The following is a 20,688-nucleotide window of genomic DNA, read 5'->3' on the forward strand; positions in this document are numbered from 1 at the left end:
GGGATGATCTGCTACTCTCTTGCTGACGGAAAGAAGGGCAAGAAGTAAGAAAACGATGGATAGTCCGCTTCTTCTCTTGTCTGTCATCTAAAATTTTGAAGAAATCCTAAATTATAAAATCTGTGTATCCAAGCGGCCCCTAAGCGTGTTCTTCGGATTCTACTTTCCATGTCTCAATCATGATCCATTTCAAATCGGACTATGCTAGGGGGTCCGACTTACATTTGTACACATTTAAATTACTCAAGGTGGTGAGGGAGAGTCGCAATGGCAACCTACATTGGATTAGAGACTTACAATCAATAGTTAGAGAAGGAAAAGAAGACACTGACCCAAAACTTGAGACAGATAATGAAAAAATACTGAAAATAGCTAGAAAATAGATATGGCTTATTTTTTACTAAAATACCCTTAAAACAATACTTAATGTTATAAAAATTAAACGGTATTTTCATTAAATAATATCTATCTATAATACATACTAAGCAGCTAACTTTCCGTTGTCATTCGTCATTTTTCCAGGATAAGTTTATCTGGAAAAAGTTTTTCCCCTTCAAAATCTTTTGCCACGACTAATTTTGGTTTGCCACCCGTGCAAGACTGAATTTCCAGCAATAAATTTCGTTGCCCCACGTCCCCCAAAATTGAATTTCATGCTATCAATACAGTTTTGCATTTGAAATTTAAATTGCCCCTATAATTTTGGATTTACCTGCTAAATCGGTTTGAGATTAAGCAAGATATCCTACTAATTAGGTTTTCCTCCTTAAAATTTGGTTTTTCTATTTATCTCACTTTTATCGGTTTGTGTTTTTTTTTTAATAATGAAAGAGAGCCTTCCTAATATTTGATTTTAGTTTCTGTAATTGATGGTAATAAATGTGAGAGAAATGTATTCGTAACATTCAACTTTACCATTCACTTTCCATTTTATCCCGAAATTCTCTCCCACTTCTCTCTACCACGTACATTTCCGTTTCCATTGAAAACTCAAATGGAAAAATACAACTCTCTTTCCATTCTATCCCTAAAATCTTGCCCTCTCTCCCAAAAATCTCTATTTCTCTCTTCTCTGTCTTTCTGTTTATACCATGCGTTTCTAAACTATTTTTTTTGCCCATGAGTCATGAAATGAGAAACTTTTGAGTTCCCCCTCTCTCACAGCTGCCTCTCTCTTACAGTTGCATATCCAACGCCCCGCTTAGAAAAGTAGCTGCATAAAAAAGTGCCAAAAGAAGAAGTTGAAGTTGTATAATCTCTCTCTCTCTCTCTCTCTCTCTCTCTCTCTCTCTCTTTATCTTCTTTGCATTTATGTTTTTGGCCCTTTCTTTTCCTTTTTATCTGCATTTTGAAAATATGTAAATGGCATCTAACTAATTTTGTTCGGTTTTGAGTGTTGATTGGAAGTCTCTGTTTGAACATGTTTGTTGGATTTTGTTTACACATTTATAACCTACAGGGTAGAATAAGCAGGTTACATATACAGATTCTTGGGTGAGTCCCACTATTTTGCAACTTATGTTTTGATGGGTTGGCCCACCATTACACACCCATCGGTGGTTGGAGTCCCTGCTCTGGTGGGCCACACCCGGTCCTATTGGATGATCTCAATCTTGGTCAACAGGTGAATCAATGGTCCAGGTAGAAAAGATCTTAATAGCTATGGGTAACCAATGTATTAGCCATGCATGGCAATGATTGGGACCATTAATCTTATGAGCTTGGTCCGTTCTTGGGTTGGTCCCACCATTTTGCAACCTATGTTCTGATGGGGTAGGCCCACAATTTTAAACCCATGCATAGCATGGGGCCGGGATACTATTAACAGTATATGAATCCAGACGGTGCCACGGGCTTTTATTATTTGTCCGGATCAGATCGGTAATTTGTTTGGATCCTATGATCGTAATTTGAAATATGTTCATGGATCCTAGTAGTGTGTACAGTTGTGGTCCATTAAACTTTGAATTCCGATAGTCGTTCGGACTGTATAGATACACTGACAACTCTATATTTTTTTGTTACAACTGTTCCCACGCGCAAAGTGCAGGGGGAAAAGATGAAAAAGGAGATATTGATATTTCCACCCCGTTTTGGCGTAGATGGCATACAAGAGGACGTGGAAATGCAGGTTAGACCATAGCTGGTTAGTGGTTACAGCCTAAACACGCGGCCACGTGCACAATAGCTGGATTTCACCGTAACGAGATGATGGGGTGCCCTTTTACGGTCTTACCGACAGTATTTCTGACTGTTGAGTTTAGTTGGGGGCGTGAGGTACTAACAGCAGGGCCCATCAGAATAACGGTCCAGATCATCAAATTTAAAAGGACTCATCAGAGATGGTTCATCATTGCCTTTGATGTGGTCGTAGATGTTGGATTAGACATTTTATAAGTTCCTAATTAGCTGTATCATCACAGTATCAAAAAAGTGTAAAATAACATTAGGAGTGCTACTATCAAAATAAGGTGCGGCTAATTTCATATCTCAAAGCCATAAAGCTTAGATTGAGACACTGACCTGCTTTTGTTTCAAAGGCTATAATATCTTCTCCAAGCATATTAGATATATCTTCTCTTGGGAAATCACGTAAAAAGGTGCTGTTACAACGGCATCTCTAGGGGTGTAAACGGATCGAATTCGAATCGGATATAGCTATATCCGAATTCGATTACAGTATACACTATCCGAATTCGGATTCGGATTCGAATTTGACGGATATTTAATATCTATTACCGAATTCGTATTCGTCGGATATTGTTCGAATTCGGATATTATCCGTATCCGTTTATCCGGTAAATTCGAACATTGTATTGCAGCACTTTATCTTTCTATAGTCGTCCATTTACCATCAATGACTATGGCCTTTTTGCTCTAGAATTCTCTAGAAACTATGACATATTCATTCAATCACCATCATCCATTTGTCTCTTTCATCCTACAACCCACATTTGTTGCTTCATAAAGAAGCCATGTCAAATTTCAAGAATGCCCTTAAAATGAGAGATTACATCATTTCCTGCCCAAAACACTTTTTGTTTTTGTTTTTTTCTAAAAGGAAAATTCACTTTTCTTTTAGAAACAAAAGATAGTGTCATTACTAAAAATAAATATTAATGATATTATTAATAATAAATAAAAGGGATTTACTTCTCGGATTCGGATGTTAAACGGATCGGATATACCATTTACCAGATTCGCATCTGCTAAAAGCCGAATATCTCATAAACGGATTCGGATAATATCCGCTTGAAACGGATCCGAATAATATTCGCTTTAAACGGATTCGGATGCAGACGGTAATCGAATTTTCGAATATCCATTTACACCCCTAGGCATCTCGCAACGTAGCATAACCTAATTTTCCAATTTCCATAATCAACATGGTTTTAAGATCCCGATATATCGGAAAGATGCCGATACCGATATATTCAAACCGTTCCAACTCTGAAAATTGGAGGGATGCGGTTTCTTCTGTTTCTCAATAATGATCAATGACATCAAGAACCGCTTTTATATGGTTTAACAGTATATATCAAAATCCCCTAATTTGCATGCCACGTACGTAAGGGCCCTTGGTCATTGCTGTGTGCATGTTACATGAGAGAGAGAGAGAGAGAGAGACAGAGAGAGAGAGAGAGAGAGAGGCCCATAAGTGATCTAGTAGACTCATTTTCCTGCTTTTGGGGCAAGAAAAATATTTTTGGAAAAACAATTTCTAGGTTTTTGTTTCTGGCTTCACGATACAGAGGGAAATGATATGATTTTGGCTTATTTAGAGGGATATCATTATAAATTGAAGGCCCCTCTAATATTAAATCCTGAAGTGTGGTGGTTCAAGCCATTTTCTTTCATGTGTGATAAAAAAATGGAAAAGTAGGAGATTTTAGAAAAAGGTTTTCCTTTCCAAACAAATTCCTGCAAAATAAATGGGGCCTTAACCATGCTCCTAAAGCTTAAATAGTGAGAGTTTCAGTGGGTATCTTTAGAAACTGATTCTCTCCCTTTTGCTTTGCAGAAAGGTTGCTACGACCTTCCCTTAGAAGTAAAGATCTTTAAGATATGCTCTTCTTGTAAATGGAAAATATAAAATGAAAAGGATTGATCGAAAAAGAATATTAATCAATAACCAATCACATGTGACCCACCAAGAACAAAAGAGAAAACAAGAGAGCAAAATAATAATAAGAAAACATGTTAACTACACAGAAAAAAGAAGAATCAAACGAAAAGACAAAACCTAGCCTGCTTTTTCTGGAGATTCTTCCAATGCTTATTGATAATAACGATTAAGCTTTAGTTGATTCTATTTAGTTTATTAATCATAAATTTCACCCTGTGGTGGCCAACTTCCATATTGGATTGAGCATGTCAACGGGAAAAGGAAAAATTTCAATAGACTTAAGCATTGGAATCATTGGAAGGTGGAAGGAGACCTTTCGATGGATTCCTATCTTTGGTGCTTTTCTTGCATTTGCCAATGCATTTGCTACGGGAGCCAACAGCCTTCCTGTCCCGGTTTGTTTCTTTCTTCTTCTCGGTTGGGATTTTTACGTATCATTAATCCATAATCTGTAAAATTAATATACAGATAATTCATCAAGTAGACAAAAAGTATTAACTTTTTGAAAAGAATCCTAAATGCAACTTATGATATAACAGACATTGGATACCTTTCTTGAAAAATATGCCTTCCGATCAGCTATTCTGATTCTGGGAAAATTTATTCTTTTTTCACAGAAAAATGAGTTTTTCAGCTGTTCCAAAATTGAGAATTTTCTCTTTTTTTTTAAGAAGATTTTTTTCATGGAATGGATTTTCCCATTGATTTTTTTGTTCCATAGATTGTTTTTTTCCCTACATCTAAGTGGGGCCCCTAAAAGCATGACTTTTTTGCACCGAAGTGTTTGTAATTGTGTCATTACGAAACCGTAATCGATTTTAATACGTTCTTTTAGGCTCTGTTCACTTCTTTTCCCCGGAAAGGAAAGGAAAAGATTTCGTTTTCCTTTCCTGATTAGGAGTTCACCCTCTAGTTAGGAGTCCGTCCTCGAGATAGAAGTTTGTCCTCTAAGTGTTAGGAGTCTATCCTTTAGTATAGGAGTCTGTCTTACCTTTACAGAGTTTAGGATTCTGTCCAACCTGTCATAAAGTCATAGGATTCTCTTCAAGTCTTACAAGGTATAGGATTCTGTCCAACCCTTGCAAAGTATAGGATTCTGTCCAACCCCTGCAAAGTATAGGATTCTGTCCAACCTTTGCAAATCTTAGGAGTCTATCCTGCCCTTATAGATAATAAGAGTCTGTCCTACCCTTACATAATATAGGAGTCTACCCTTTAGCTCTAGGGATTCTGTCCTTTTTTCGATATATTTAATCGGAAACCAAATCTCGTAACTGGGAAAAAGTCAATTTCCACGTCATTTTCAGCTTTTAAATAAGAAATTCCACATATGATAATATTTTTCCCTAGAAAAGAAGTGAACACAAAAATTCTCTTGTCAAGGTCTTGTCAGAAGGGTGTGGCTCTTTGGCGTAAAGTCATGGGTTTGCTCCCCAGTGAGGAGCGTTCGAATCCCCCCCTGCTTACCCGATGTGCATGGTTTCCAGGTGATTGCGTGCATCCGTAGGGAAATAGTCCTACCCCCGAAGGGGGTGGGGACACCCTTCGTTACCAAAAAACAAAGGTCTTGTTAGGGAAAAAAAAAGGCTGTTTTCCAGGGAAAACAGCACCAGGGAAACGAAGTGAACAGAGCCTTATTGGAAAATTTTCTAGCATTTGGTAAACTCATTTTCCATGGAAATTTTTTCCAAACTAATAAATTCCCTGTTTTCGAGGAAAATTGCAAGCCTGCTACCATGACATCTTTTTATGGAATTTTTCCATATTTATTCTCTTTTTATTGGTTTTTACATTAAAAAAAATGAATTTTCCAGCATTTAGTAGACTTTATTTTCCATGCAATTGAAATATTACCCTGATTTTAAGGAAAAGGGAAATGATATATTTCCCTCCCTTTCTTCGCAGTTCCACCCTCTCGTGGTGTAAAAAGAGTAGTCCTACAAACACTAGAGGAGGTGGCCCAAGGAAGAAAAGGTGGTGAATATATCACTTCCCAAGGAAAACTCCCAAGGAAAATTGCAAACCTATTACACTTAGGATTTTTTTTCCATGGAATATTATTTTCCATAGATCTTTCATCTTTCCCATAACTTTTCCCTAGAACCAAATACTTTAGAAGTAACGGAAGGGCATTTTCATCCCAAAAAAAGAAGAAGTTTGCTATGGTACTTAGACACTGTTTCAATGGTTTTTTCATGAATTTCAATGAAAAATTGCAAAATTATTTTCAAATTAGGGATTTTTGCACGAGATGGACATGCTTGGCCCACCATATCAACTACCTATGTGCGCCACGTGCCCGGTTGGAAAGAGATTAACATCTTAAACATCATATGTGCTTTTTGCAGATCACAACCATACATTCGGTTGATGATCGGATGATCTGAACCATGCATGCAGTGGGCCTACAGTTGACGGAATGCAGTACAGATATCACATTGTTCGAATAATTAAAATCAATTTAACAGTGGACCTTTGCTAATTAAATGTAGACCATTGAAAATCTCTGCTTTCACAATTACCCAGTTTAATGGAACTATTTGGACGGTTAGGATCTTTCTTTTATCGTTGTGCAATTCAACAACTGTAGGCCCCCACACATGGAACATTCGGATCCTTCAGCCCTACAATGGCGATGCACCACTGCCTCTGAGGCTCTGATTGATGTCAGATTAAGATCCTAACCCGCTTAGTTCAGATTTGGATCCGGATCTGGTCCGATTACAATGGTACAATTTGGATCGGATTGGCATGTGGGTTCAGTTCGTTGATACCCATAGCTACCATAAGATAGTTTGTGACACAGTTTTTTATGATGTTGGACAGTTCTCGACGTCAGTGGTGTCCGGCGCATTCACCCTTTTACAGGCTTCACTAATGCTTTGCATCATCAACGTGCCAGGGGCTGCCTTAGCCAAAAACCACTCCGTTGATGCTTTGTTCTCAGATGTATGTATGTCTATCTATATATGTATATATATATGAGGAAAAAGATTGTACGCTCGACCGTACCTAAAGTTAGGTACGGTAGAGTGCCAAATCACATGGGTCCCCCATTTTTGGTGGGCATCTAAACCATTCATTTGCAAGGCCCCATCATAGATAAAGTGCATACCAAAAATCAGCACCATTGAATCATCCTAACCCCTCCAAAACTGGAGGCCAAAATGGGCAGATTTGTGGACAAACACTGTTTGTCCATTTTGGCCTCCACAAATGGATGGGTTAGGATGATCCTATGGAGCTGATTTTTGGTATGCACCATATCTATGATGGGGCCTTGCAAATGAATGGTTTAGATGCTCACCAAAAATGTGGGACCCATGTGATTTGGCACTCTACCGTACCTAACTTTAGGTACGGTCGAGCGTACAATCTTATTCCTCTATATATATATATATATATATATATATATATATATATATATATATATATATATATATGAGAGAGAGAGAGAGTAGATATCATTGATTTCTAAGTATCTTTTTTGTGCAGTTTCTCAAAGAAAATCAAGTCAGTGAGGGCTTCTTGATGTGGAGTTTGGTTACTGTTCTCATCACAACAAGTACTTGCACCGAACCCTACCAAATAAACGAATTTCATATCATCAAATACCTTTTATTTAATAAGAGAGAAATTATATGGTGCCTGACCGTGAGATACCCTACAGAAAATCACATTATGGAAAGGGAGCTGATATTCATTATCCCTTATTTTGATAGTACCTCCTAAATCTATTTTTAGAATAATGATATGGTAACCGATTTGAGGACCAAGAGTGGAACCGAACAAATAGCTTCTTAACACCTTAGAAATCTTTCCCTAGATGTTTTTTTTGGCTCTTTTTCAAGAAAATGGCAGAACTACCCCTCCTACGCTATAGTCTCGGTCACCATAGCAGCACTCCTATTTTTATATTTAAATTTCACCCATTGGTAATGACAAAGTTTAAAATATAGACAGGGAGTGAAAAATAAGAAAAAAATGGAGTGCCAGTATGGCAGTATCTGAGGATACCACCAAAATCTAGGGGTGCAACTTGGGTCAGGCTCAACCTGAACCCGACGGGTTCAACCCGATTTTGGCTCGGGTCGGGTTGGCATTTTCTTGGGTTGGGTTGGGAAAAGCAACCCGATTTAATTTTGGGTTGGGCAATGGTTGAGGCCTTAGGCAACCCGACCCGACCCGAACCCGACCTTCGTCCTCTAATTTTATCATGATTTTCTTAGGATTATGTTTTTTTTTCCTTGTATTTTTCGGTTTGGCCATATATGAACCCGAATCCAACCTGACTTAACCCGAACCCAACCCGACTCAACCTGACCTGATTTGGAGGCAGGTTGGGTTAGGGTTGACCATCCTCAAACCGACACTCGGGTTGTGTCAGGTTAGGGTTGAGGGAATGCTATCTCGGGCTGGGTGAGGGTTGGACCCAACCCGACCCGAGTTGCACCCCTACCAAAATCGATCTTTAATTGCAAATAGGGTTATTCAAGTTAAGTTTATTTAAAAAATGAGACATTAAGGCCCAGCTTGTTTTGGATTTTGGGAACTGATTGTGAGTCCGAAACTGATTATTAGACTCAAGATTAAACTTAAATTTGAGTCCAATAATCAATTTAGCACTCGCAATCGGTTCTCAAAATCCAAAAGAAACAGGGCCTAAAGGCACTTTGAAAGAGATTAACTATAAGATTGTTTATCATTATTTACCATAAGATTATCTAAATTCAAGTTCATATGCAAATAATTATTAGAGGTATCCAAAGAATGTTAGAATATGTGACATCTCACCGTTGGATTAGGGTAAGATCTCACCATTGGATAAGGTGCTAGATAAGGTAGGAAGGATAGATTAGAATAATAATCCAAATTAGGACCGATTAAGATCTTACCCTAATCCAACGGTGAGATAGGTGCTAGATAAGTTAGGAAGGATAGATTAGAATATTAATCCTGATTAGGATCTTACCCTATCCAACGGTGAGATCTCACATATTCCTAGCAAAGAAGCCCTAAGGTAATAAGCTGATATCTTAAACAATGATAAATGCAGTGAAATATTATTCGATACACCTCTAATGAGCCCTTTTTATAAAGTGCAGTAATTTGGCTTGCCCTTGCTACGTACTTGGAATTACCAGTTTCGTCCCAGGAATCAATGCAGAGTGCTCTCCTAGGAACTATGCTTGTCAATGGAGGAGTTCATTTCTTGCCCGTGTGGAACATGGTAAGCAAAAGTTTAATGTGTCTTATCTTACTTTGGCTATTGATCTAATGGCATCTCCAGTTTGTGATGTAAGATCAATTAAGAACCATACAAATAACTAGAATACAGTTATAAGGGGAAAAACAATGTTATGTACTCTGAACGGTGGTGACTGAAGACCAGTCGCAGCATTTGGTGGATGATCGATTTGGGTTGGATCTTCTATTGCCTCTCTGGATGTCTTGGCCGTTGATGGGGGTATATCTCCTTGAGGTCAGTTAGAAGGCATCAGACCTCTCATATTTTTTAAAAAAAAGAGAGTTATAATTAGAGTTCCACCCTTAATTAATAGAACTCGAATCCAAATATTTTACTTAGTGCACGTTTGGCAAGGGCTCCCTTCAGTTTAAACTTCCTCTTAAAGAGATAATGGCATTATTATCATAAAATATTCTCTTTTCTTCTTAGGTGATAAAGAGTCAACATTAAAACCCTTTTGTTCATGTGAACATTCAAGACTCAATACCTCTTTCATAAATATTTAAATTTCTTATGTGCAATTTTGTTAATAAAATATAAAGAGGAATAGATTACCCATGGCCATGGGTTATTATTTTAAATTTTAGAATTTGAGAACATGTATTGACAAAGTATTTTAGAAATTCCGATGTATATAAACAAGTTTTAATCACATGGTCATGGAGTCTCACAGGTCCTATTCTCCGTATGGGAGTAGAACAACCATTTCCTCCCTATTCCACGAGTGACCAGTGGCACATAATCAACCATTTTCTTCTGACAAAAATACCCCTACATTTTTTAATTAAGGCTCTAATTTTTACCTAGGTGAAATTGGTATGTTAACCTGAACCAACTCTGTTCAATCTTTTACTTAAAACGTATGTAGTTTGAATGTTTGATGAATTGCTTAAAAGACATGTTTCACAATTTGTACATTCTAGTCTCTTTTGTGTTAATTTTTCTTAACTTAGTTACTATGATTGCACTGGCTGTACTGTTGTAATCCTAATGTTTAATGAAATGATTGAAAGAGACTTCTTAGGTTTTTTGAGTTCTTAAAATTTTAGGACTTCGGTGTGTTACGTGACTAAATGGTCCCACCTTGGCTGAAATATATCAGTTTAGATATTTGATATTTTTAGATTTTGATCTCCAATTGTTTGGTATATGTAGGACTCTTAGGGATAAGGGTGATCTAGATTACAGTTTTTCTATAAATAACATATACTCAGTCTTTTTGAAAATGGAATGAAGAAATTTGTTACAGGTGTGCACAAAGGAGGATTGATCCTTCCCTCGAAGTGGATTAAGAGGCTGATCTTCTTATACCTATAAGAAGATCAAAACCGTTGCGAACCGATTTGTGTTTGCAACAAGTGATATCAGAGCGGTCGATCTTCGCCATGGCTACGTATCGGGAGATTTTGGATTCCATGCGTGACGTTTAGAAGTTCAATACATTTGCTTCGAAAATGATAGAAGAGCAACATCGATTTGCCGAGCATGTTGATCAAGGAAATGCATGAAGATGAAAGAAAGCAAATAGAAGAAAAGAAAAAAAGAAAAAAAGAAAGGCATTGATGATTTCAATACTATCGAGTTCGACGAGTTCACCTCCGGAAAATCCGTCGCTTATCTCAAACTATCCAACGCCATCAAGAAGATCCTCATCCACAATCATCTATGCGTCAAAATCTCAATCATTCCAAAAAGGTACTGCGAACAACACGGTCAGATCAGCTTGAACATGGAGCTGCCTCAACCCCTGATGATAACATACGAAATGTTGACCAATCGCGAGACGAAGAGAAGAAAAAAATGAGGGAGAAGGAAAAAGACTTTCAAAAAGTGCGCAAGATTTGATTTTTTACCAACTAGGCAGCGCTTAATCTCCAACCTTGAAGACAAGGTTGATTTCAAGGGGGGAGAAATGGTACGTGACTAAATGGTTTCACCTTGGCTGAAATAAATCAGTATAGATATTTGATATTTTTAGATTTTGATCTCTAGTTGTTTAGGTAGGACTCTCAAGGATAAGGCTTATCTAGATTAGGATTTTTCTATAAATAACATGTACTCAGTCTTTTTCAAAAGGGAATGAAGAAATTTGTTACAGAACGTGTGTTTTTGTGCACAAAGGAAGATTGTCCCTTCCCTCGAAGTGGATCAAGAGGCTGATCTTCCTCTAAGAAGACCGAACCCGTTGTGAACCGATTTGGGTTCGTAACACGGAGTGGGGTTAAATGACTAAACAAATGGATGCTACGAAGACAGCCAAGGATGATAAATGCATATCCCGAGAATTTGTTTTTCTTGTTCATGGCATTCAGAAGAAAATTAGAATTGTTTACTATTCATATCAGATTTATCAATCTTATACCCTAGAAGACAGCCAACTGATCTTCCATACACTTAGAGATCAATCCCAGAGTTTTACTAAATCCAACACAGAATATTACTGCATTGTTTGGATAACACCACACCCTCCACATTCACGGTCGAAACTTCGTTATTGTTCTCTAAAAGTTCAGATTTTAGGTCAAATTCTCTAACTGGTTTGATGTTCTATATCTTTTTAGTATCCAGCTGTGAAAAACTAAAAAAAAAAACATATTTGTCTGTCCTGTAGAATAATTTTTATCAACCAAGTTACCAATGCTTTACCTAATATTATATCCTTGAGTATCATTTAACCAATTTCAATGTACAAACTCGAATTTAGAAACTCTTTTATTTTGTTATGCACCATTGAAGAAAACAAAAAGAGAGATTATGTGCCTAGATCTTTCATCATCCTTTACCATCTTTGCAATGGGCTTTTTCCTTCTAAGTGAATATGCTAAAAAGAGCAAAAGTTAGTTAGCGTCTTCACGAGGAATAAAATCAAAGACAAGCCATAGTCATGTAGAGTGAGCCCTACCCATATACAAGATCTAGACCACTCATTAAGTAATCTCACTGTGGATAGGCCATGCCCCAAAATTTTGATGAGGAATACAGCATGACAACAAATAGTCAAGTGAAGTAGGGCCCACCCAAATGCATTATCTTAGCCTTTTATTAAGTGGTCCCACTGTGGATAGGCCACAACCCAAAAATCTTCTACTGAAGATGATTCTAGCTTACGAATTCAATTCAAAGAAGTTTGAGTTTTATGCCATAAAAGTAATGGTCATTGGATCAATGTATTTGTTTTACATCTCGTTTTACTGCGTTCAACGGATCAATGGAAAAAGAAAACTTTACCATGTTTTACTCAAAAAAAAAAAAAAAAAAAGTTTTACGACAATTTTATTATGACTGGAACGTACCCTTAAAGAGACAATTGTCGTAAGGTAGGATCAAGGTTTTAAATTTCGGTTTCGGCCGAAATTGCGGTCGAAATCATTTAAAAATTATGATAATGATTTCTTTTTTCTTTTTAAATTTTGACCAGTATGTCTAAAATTTTGGTGTAAATTTCGGCGATTCCAGTGGAAATTCTATAATATTTCATGTAAAAATTGTGATAATGAGTTTTTTTTTTTTTTTTTGGACCGAAATGTTTAAAATTTCGGTGTGAATTTCGGCGATTCCGGTGGAAATTATGTAAAAATGGCTAAAATCAAAATTCAAGTGAAATTTCAGTGAAATTTTGGAATTTTGGTGAAATTTAACTAAAATCTTGTAAAGAAACGACTTCATTTTAATTTCATTTTGGCTGTGGCCAAAACTGAAATATTTCGGTCATTTCGTTTCGTTTCTGCCGAAATTTAAAACCATGGGTAGGATCCACTAACATGTGTACGGCAATCAAATTCATGAATATTGTTGGCCATCACAAGCCCATTGCCCTTTCTCACATCTTCATTGGATGATTCTAGACCTTTGTTCAATGTGATGAAAAAGACATCCTTTAAAGTGTCTTTAAAATCAAGAAATGATGAAAAAGATGTCCATTATGATGTATTTAAACAGTTAATTAATACACATCAATCTTGCAAATGAGATCATTGTTTGGCAACGGGCTTGGAGGCTTCGTCACCCTATACTGGCCCATCAGATCAATCATCCCTGTTGTCAAGCACATGCCACATTTTTGGGAGCTGTTGACTATCCTACTAAATTCATCCATATTAACCCATTACAATCTAATAAGTAATAACCAATTATTTGTTTTATGCAGGATAAGAATCAAAATTTCAATGGCGTCGGACTCATTAGGATTATCCTGGAATGGACCGTGGCTCCACCAATCGCTGCTCTGATAGCCTTCTGCTTCTTCAGATTCTTGAAGATCACTGTGCTTCGCCAAGAAAATGCGGAGAAGAGAATCCTCACATTTCTCCCTATTTACTATGGAATATCAGCTGGACTCCTCTGCTTCTTTCTCATGTATCAGGTGTCTGGTGACAAGCTGAATTTAAGACTTCTTCCAATTTTTCTTTCTAAAAAGAACAAAGATTTCTGCATTAATCATGTTTTTAGAACATGGGTTTCTTAAAAAAAAATTTCTTAATTTTTTTTCTAAAATGACCCATTGGCATTTCTTTGTATTTCTGGGTGGCAGGTTATTCCACAAATAGTAACTATTGAGGACTGGGAGACTGTACTTGCTGTTACATTAGCAACTCTAATTGCAGCTCTATTATCTTTGGTATGATTTATTTTAATTAGCTAAGTTATGCTTTGGATTTTCTATCATTAACCTGCAATGTCCAATTCCTCACATAAATCTGTCTTAGTAATCATTGATATCCAGTTTAGGAGATTTTATATGATGTGTGGCCTTATATGCCCGTATTTTTCGAAAGTATGGTACGGCCCACACCATGTGATGATCCAAACCATCCCACACCATAGGATATCCAAACCATCCATTTGGATCATCCTATGGTGTGGGGGTGGGTTGTACTGTACTTTTTTGAAAAATACGGGTTTATACCGCCACACATCATATAAAATCTCCCAATTTAGTACTTCTCTACTTAATAACTTGTTTTTTGCTCTAATGCAGATAGTGGTGGTTCCTTTGGCTAGAAAAAGACTGGATGGTGAAATTTTTATCAATAAAAAATCACAATCATGGAAGCATCGTACCACACAAAATCAAGAGCCCTGCATTAGACCAGATGAAGAAGAAGAGAAATTTGAAGATGCTCTAAAAGATTACATGGAAATGAGAGTTCTTGACACAGTGTACGAAGAAGATGAGAGAAGTTGTGCCTCTCCGGCAACATTGCCAGATTCCAATATATCGATGCCTACTTCGTTGGTGGTTTCAACACCTGGATCCTTGTTAGTTTCATCACAATCAACTCCCTTCAAGCAGCTTCTTGAATCTACACCAAATCGACTAGTTCAGAAAAGGAACTTTCAAAAGATTGAGAAGACAACGGGCACAGATAATTTCTTTAAGTTTTTTAGAGATACCATTTCACCTGTAAGTTCTCACTCTGATTCCTCTTACATTCTTGTTGAAGTAGTAAATGATCAAATAACACCAACTCCAACAGCTTATGCTTTTGGAGTAATTGGTTGGTTCACATAGTATCTTGCCCCACGGCAGATCCTGGGTTCAAAACCCAACAACTCCTTGATATTAAAAAAATCAATTACATGTACGGCCATATCACTTGACTACATAAAAGATAAAACACCGATGTTTCATCAATCTTGAAAACATGCATATAACTACAATGAGAAGTAATCAACATGAAATTTCAGAACAACCTGATCAACCCTTAGGACTGGATTAATTTGAATCATTTTTCTTTTCTTGAATGTTTTTTAAACAAAGACTGAGGATTGATGCAGAGAAGCAAGTGATTGCATCGATGAAAATACTCCAAAATCACTGCTAAGGAGACTGAAGTGAGTTTGTGTTGAAGCCATTATCTTTCAAATTATTGCGAGACCGTTTCCCTCTCCATGAAACTTAGTTCATTTTCTCTTAGGAAGCTAAAAATAATCATCGCAATAAAAAACACAAAGGAAGAAATAATCTATAGCTTTACCTATCCAGACTTCTTTTTGAGTTTCGTTATTAAGAGAAACTATGAGAGATGTGTTAAATAAATAAGAATTAAGAACTATTTACAACTTAAACCCAAAAATATTTCTCTAATTTAGCCGTGCTCAATATAATCCCGGTGTGCTCTATAAGAGTGGTTCATCCTTTCAGTCCATATCATATTGTTGTGGCATTTTATGAATCGTCAAGTGCCTATTAATACCATGTTCGCTACAAAACTCCTTAAATTCATTTAAACAAAATTCTCCTCCATTATCAGTCCTTAGCCCTCCCCAAACCCCGCAATGACAGGAGCCTCGTGCACTGGGCTGCTCTTTATCGGTCCTTAGCTACTTAATTATCAAACACTTTTGATTATCTACGACTGCTTTAAATTTTTTAAAAGCATCTGATTTTCTATTGAGCATGAACAACCGCCTATTGATTCATAAAAAAGTCTCAATAAAAGAGACAATGTATGACTATGAACAAACACCTAATAATTCATAAGGTGCTTCTCATGTATATATAATTATGAATAAATTTAAGAATTTTTATATTTGTAGACTAAGAAAATGATACTCTACGTTATTTACCAAGTAAGCAATTCTCACAAAAATTTAAGGAGAAGATTTTAAACCATAAAAGAGATTTCATCAAACAAGTACGTAAAGTTTATGCTTGCTCATATAACCCAAACACTTTTGCCACACCATCGAAGATTATCTTGGCAGTACTCAACTCAACTCAACTCAACTCAACTCAACTCAAACTAAGCCTTTGTCCCAAACTAGTTGGGGTCAGCTAATGAATCCTTTAGAAAATTTTCATGAAGAAGGTGAAAGAATCTACCCTGCTCAAATTGACTAAGTCTAATCCTGACACTAGTTGGATTCGTCAACTCAAATTGATTATCTTGGCACGTGCAATGTAATAATTTATTCTCCCATTAATGTCTCTCTAATGAGCCTATATAGGTTACTCATTAATTCTCCATTTGAAACCTTCAATATGTCTTTAACGACTTTCAAATGACTGCTAACACCTGAGCATTATAATATATGGTTATCAAATATTTTAACGATTGAAGGCACGTTAGGCTTGGAATATGTCTAACATCAAATATAGTGGGCACACATCATTTGAACATCTTGATCCCCACATCCCACTACCGTATATTCACTGCTATCACAGATATGTAGACAACACACCCTCATATGAGCAGTATTTATATAACCACTCCTTGTGTTGTGCACATAATACATCACCTTTTCATAAAAGTTAGAATTGTTGCCACTTATCAAATTTTCTTGAGAATCAATGGGGCGGGGAGCCCGATTTAGGTTCTTGAACATCACTCTTATTCAATCCGCATTCCTTCTTTACATTGCTTGATTTACTACAACCTCTCCACTTTATTTATTTTGTTTTTTGCTCTCTAGACTTATTTCTATTATTGCCTCTCCCATTATGTTCCCTTTTACTAGGTGTACTCTTTACGAACATTGCATCACCTGAAAGAAGTTACACCATGATTGAATCGATCTCATACAGCTTAATATTGTTCAAATTCATAATCATATTGTCCCACGATTCAAGCATTAAACAAAGTAAAATATTGGCCTCTCATCTTCCTAGATTTTAACATCGACTCTCATCAACTTGCTGCTTAGGGACTTGCTGATTAGGGTGCTGAACTTGTTTATGTGTTACTGCTAAGATGCCCCATTTTTATTTTCAAATTATGGAGCTACCGGCATAGGAAGATTTTATTCGCCAACCATTTTTCCTCATACATGTTATTCAACTTGTTAGGCAACCCCTTCACGATTTTCTTTGAAGAAACATTGAATATCACTAAATCTTCCAATGCAAGAAGTAGATCCGGCATTGTTGATTGATTTTTCTTCTCAAGCTCCTCATCTTTTATCATCGATGATTTATTTTCGATCCCCACAATAGCAATGCTGCCTCAATCACCATTCACCAACATTGTATTCATCTTTAAAATTCGCAATGCAAAGCTTGTTCTATCGAACCTTGGAATCTCAAACTTGGCTGCAATCTTTCTGGCCATCCCAAAAAAATCATAAGAAAATAAATCGCCTCAATCAATTGGGGTACAATCATACCAGTACAAATGCACTGGATCCCATCAGAACTCCAAAGTTAACCGTGCTTGGGCGAGAGTAGTACTAGGATGGGTGACCTCCTGGGAAGGCCTCGTGTTGCACCTTTAACCTTTCAAAATAAATAAATAAATAAATAAATCGCCTCAATCACCATTCATCAACATTGTATTCATCTTTAAAATTCACAATGAAAAACTTGCTCTATCGAATTTTGGAATCTCAAACTTGGCTGTAATCTTTTCGGCCTTCCCAAACAAATCATAAGAAATTAAATCCTCTCTACAACAATCATAAACCAGAGCTCTGATACCAGATGTTAAGAAAATATAATGCAGGAAAATGTACAAATTGCAAAGAGAGAACAAAAGGGAAATTTTACGTCGTTCGGTCGGTGTCCTATGTCCATGGGATGTAGATCTCTTCTTCCCCGCCGTCAAAGGCCAATGATTACAACTCCAATGGAGCAAACCCACAGCCACAAGAACTCACAAATGAAAAACAAGAAAACCAAAAAATGGTGGGTTCCCCTCTCACCAAAAAAAAAAGAAAGAAAAAAAAACCCACACATATTCAGTTTTCTCTTCTCAAAAGGAAAAAAACATACAAACCTACAGTTTCAGGGTTTTTACAAGAGAGAATAAATGGAAAGTGTATGTGGTTTCCTACATAATAGAGTTTGATTAGGTCCCAACTACGAGAAGTAAAAGTAGTAAAGACATACATATCTAATCTACCTAACACATTCATGATCATTACAATTTTGAGGGACAATAGATGAATGTGTTACGCATCTAATCTGCCTAACACATTCATGATCATTACAATTTTGAGGGACAATAGATGGTGAAGAGTCAGGTATTATTTTCTAGAAAAAATTGTATATAGGGTGGTTACTAACCCTCTTCTTTACCAAAGTGTTACTAACTTCTTAGGCAAGTTGCACGGCTAGCTACATATATTCAATAGACTCACATTTCATTTCTGATTTCCTCAATATGATTAACATTCCTCTGATGAGGTCAATATCATAGGCTAACTCTCTGGAAAAAGCTGTCATTTTTACTGGCTCTGACAGTATAAAATTTAGTTTTGTTGCGCTGTATTCTTTTAATTCTAAGGTATCCTCTAGTTTTTTAATGCAACAGGACGATAAGAATAAAAAACACTACAAAACTGTCTGTTCATGTATTCCATTGTTCAACAAACAAGAAGTCTTATTGATTTGTATTTTAATGTATCCCAACAGGTTGATGAATATGATAGACATACGCTTGTTAGACATGCTCTCGCCGAAAAGTTTGATAAGAAGATGGAGGATCTCTTGGGTTTCCCACATCTTTTAGCCGCATGCATTTTTGCGTAAGTATTTTGTTATCATATCATCCATTATAACCAACCATTCAAAAAAAATCATTCATTATAACCAAGTCATGATTGCATGTTTACTATCTTATATCGAAGTTGTTTCCTTTGATCCTCAGACTGATTCAATCTGCTAATGAGATTGCGGCAGTAGCTACTCCATTTGAAGCTATTGATGATATATTCCAACATAGAGAAAAATATTCAGGGAATGTGGAAGATGTGGTAAGTTTGGGCTGTTAATAACTCCATTTCATACCTTGATGATTTGATTCTATTTCACTTAATTTTTTATCCCTTAATTCTCTACTCATTAAGGGATCCCATTCAAGTCATTAAGGGATCTCATTAAGGGATACCATGCCTAAGATTTTATCAGGGTCCCATCCAAGTCAAGTGGTGGATCAGATCGATTGGGGGGTTTGGAGCCTCGATGGGGTTCTTTCTCTGTGGATGGCGGTTGACTCAGTGTTTAGGCGGAAAACTGACATATGTAAGCAATTCTAGAGGGTTGAGTTCACAGTTGTGCGCCGTGGCAACTATGATTGTGGTGACTAGGATGAATCTCCCCGTATCAAGTACCCTCTCTTTCGTTGGATCATTATTGGGAGTTGGGATTGCTGATGATCCTAGGGTAAGTTGTGAATTGTTTTTGTCGATTATTTAGCTTAACTATTTATGAGTTTATTTTTAGGAACAATCTTGTCTACATTTGCACTCCGTATTTTGGCATGAATTGATATTAACACCATGCTCAAACAACAATTAGATGTGGGGAACACCACCACTAGGTGACCTCTATGTCAATATTATCACCAACCATCTTTTTTGGGAAATGATAGCAGCACAACCATATTTTGATATGCATATGGGACATTTATTAGGCCTGTTTAGCAATCACTAACTATAAAATTTCAAGATAATTGTAGAACTATTTTAACCATTAATTATATACATAATAGTCTTTCTTAGTATCATACTTACCTTTGGGATCCTTAATTTGATGTTTGCAGAATGTGAATTGGAAGCTCTTGTTCAAGTTCTTATGTGGGTGGATTGGTAGCATCTTGTTTTGTTGTGGGGTTTCTTACAGTATTTTCTCATTTACCATATTCTCTCCTGCCTATGTAGTGCCTTGAATCTCATCCATTTTTACAGAGAAAATGAGTTCTATTGTCCAATACATTGAATATCTTTCATGACTGCAGTGTTCATGAAGGAGTAAACCTCCATAGAGATGGTAAAAGAATGGGAAAAAAAAAAGTGTTCATGTCTATGCATATAATGACTTTGTGATGAAGTGTTCATGTCTATGCATATGATGACTTTGGTATAAAGGGGAGTGTGGAATTAGGAAAAAAAAAGCATGAAAGGATTGGTTTGTACCATTAAATGCTAGTGCAAAAGATTCAATTGAGTTTTTGCTAATTTGTTCATAGATTTTTCTGTTGGCTTTGTGATAATTTTCATCTTTTGGTTCAATGTTCTCGGGCAAGCTCGTATTTTGATTAGTATCTATGTGTGGATTAACAAGCTCATAGAAGTACGGAAGTAAATAAAATCTAAGGAGCTTTGTAAATTAGTAAATGTCTTTCTTCATATGCATTTGTGCTGGAAATTGAGGGTAAAGACCTCAATCAAGAGATAGTGAGAGTAGTTTTACCATTGGCAAGTCAACTTGGTGGGAATTTTACTTCTAGTTTCTACTAGAGCCTACTACTGGAAGTTGGGAAGAAATGCCTACTTCAACTTGCTGTTTTTTTTTTTTTTTTGGTTTGGCCACCTTGTCTTATGTATAACTGCATTTTGTCTCATGAAATCTCTACTATTTTCATTTGGGTTCTAC

The 20,688-nt window shown here is 36.5% G+C and overlaps 1 protein-coding gene and 1 non-coding gene across 2 annotated transcripts; both read left to right on the forward strand.

Moving 5' to 3' along the window:
• Window positions 1–4,371: 4,371 nt before the first annotated feature.
• On the forward strand, window positions 4,372–19,395 carry LOC143860335 (uncharacterized). The gene is made up of 10 exons (XM_077370924.1): window positions 4,372–4,521; window positions 6,953–7,075; window positions 7,622–7,691; window positions 9,232–9,356; window positions 13,522–13,815; window positions 13,906–13,992; window positions 14,353–14,778; window positions 18,727–18,839; window positions 18,962–19,067; window positions 19,212–19,395. Exons 1-10 carry the CDS (start codon window positions 4,372–4,374, stop codon window positions 19,347–19,349), a joined length of 1,632 nt encoding a protein of 543 aa, XP_077227039.1. The 3' UTR covers window positions 19,350–19,395.
• Window positions 17,467–17,585, forward strand: LOC143862732 (5S ribosomal RNA). The gene has a single exon (XR_013240452.1). It is a non-coding gene; the product is annotated as a 5S ribosomal RNA (ribosomal RNA).
• Window positions 19,396–20,688: the final 1,293 nt, after the last annotated feature.

This window comes from Tasmannia lanceolata, unplaced genomic scaffold (assembly GCF_043159265.1).
Source record: "Tasmannia lanceolata isolate RefF3 unplaced genomic scaffold, GAP_Taslan_0.1 ptg000037l, whole genome shotgun sequence".
Lineage (NCBI taxonomy): Eukaryota > Viridiplantae > Streptophyta > Magnoliopsida > Canellales > Winteraceae > Tasmannia > Tasmannia lanceolata.

Excerpts from the sequence above, each read along its gene's own strand:
- LOC143860335 (XM_077370924.1), top strand. The coding sequence starts at position 4,372 with ATGTCAACGGGAAAAGGAAAAATTTCAATAGACTTAAGCATTGGAATC. Across the intron at positions 13,816-13,905 it reads AAGATTTCTGCATTAATCAT|GTTATTCCACAAATAGTAAC; the intron begins GTTTTTAGAACA and ends TCTGGGTGGCAG. Across the intron at positions 18,840-18,961 it reads TTAGCCGCATGCATTTTTGC|ACTGATTCAATCTGCTAATG; the intron begins GTAAGTATTTTG and ends TTTGATCCTCAG.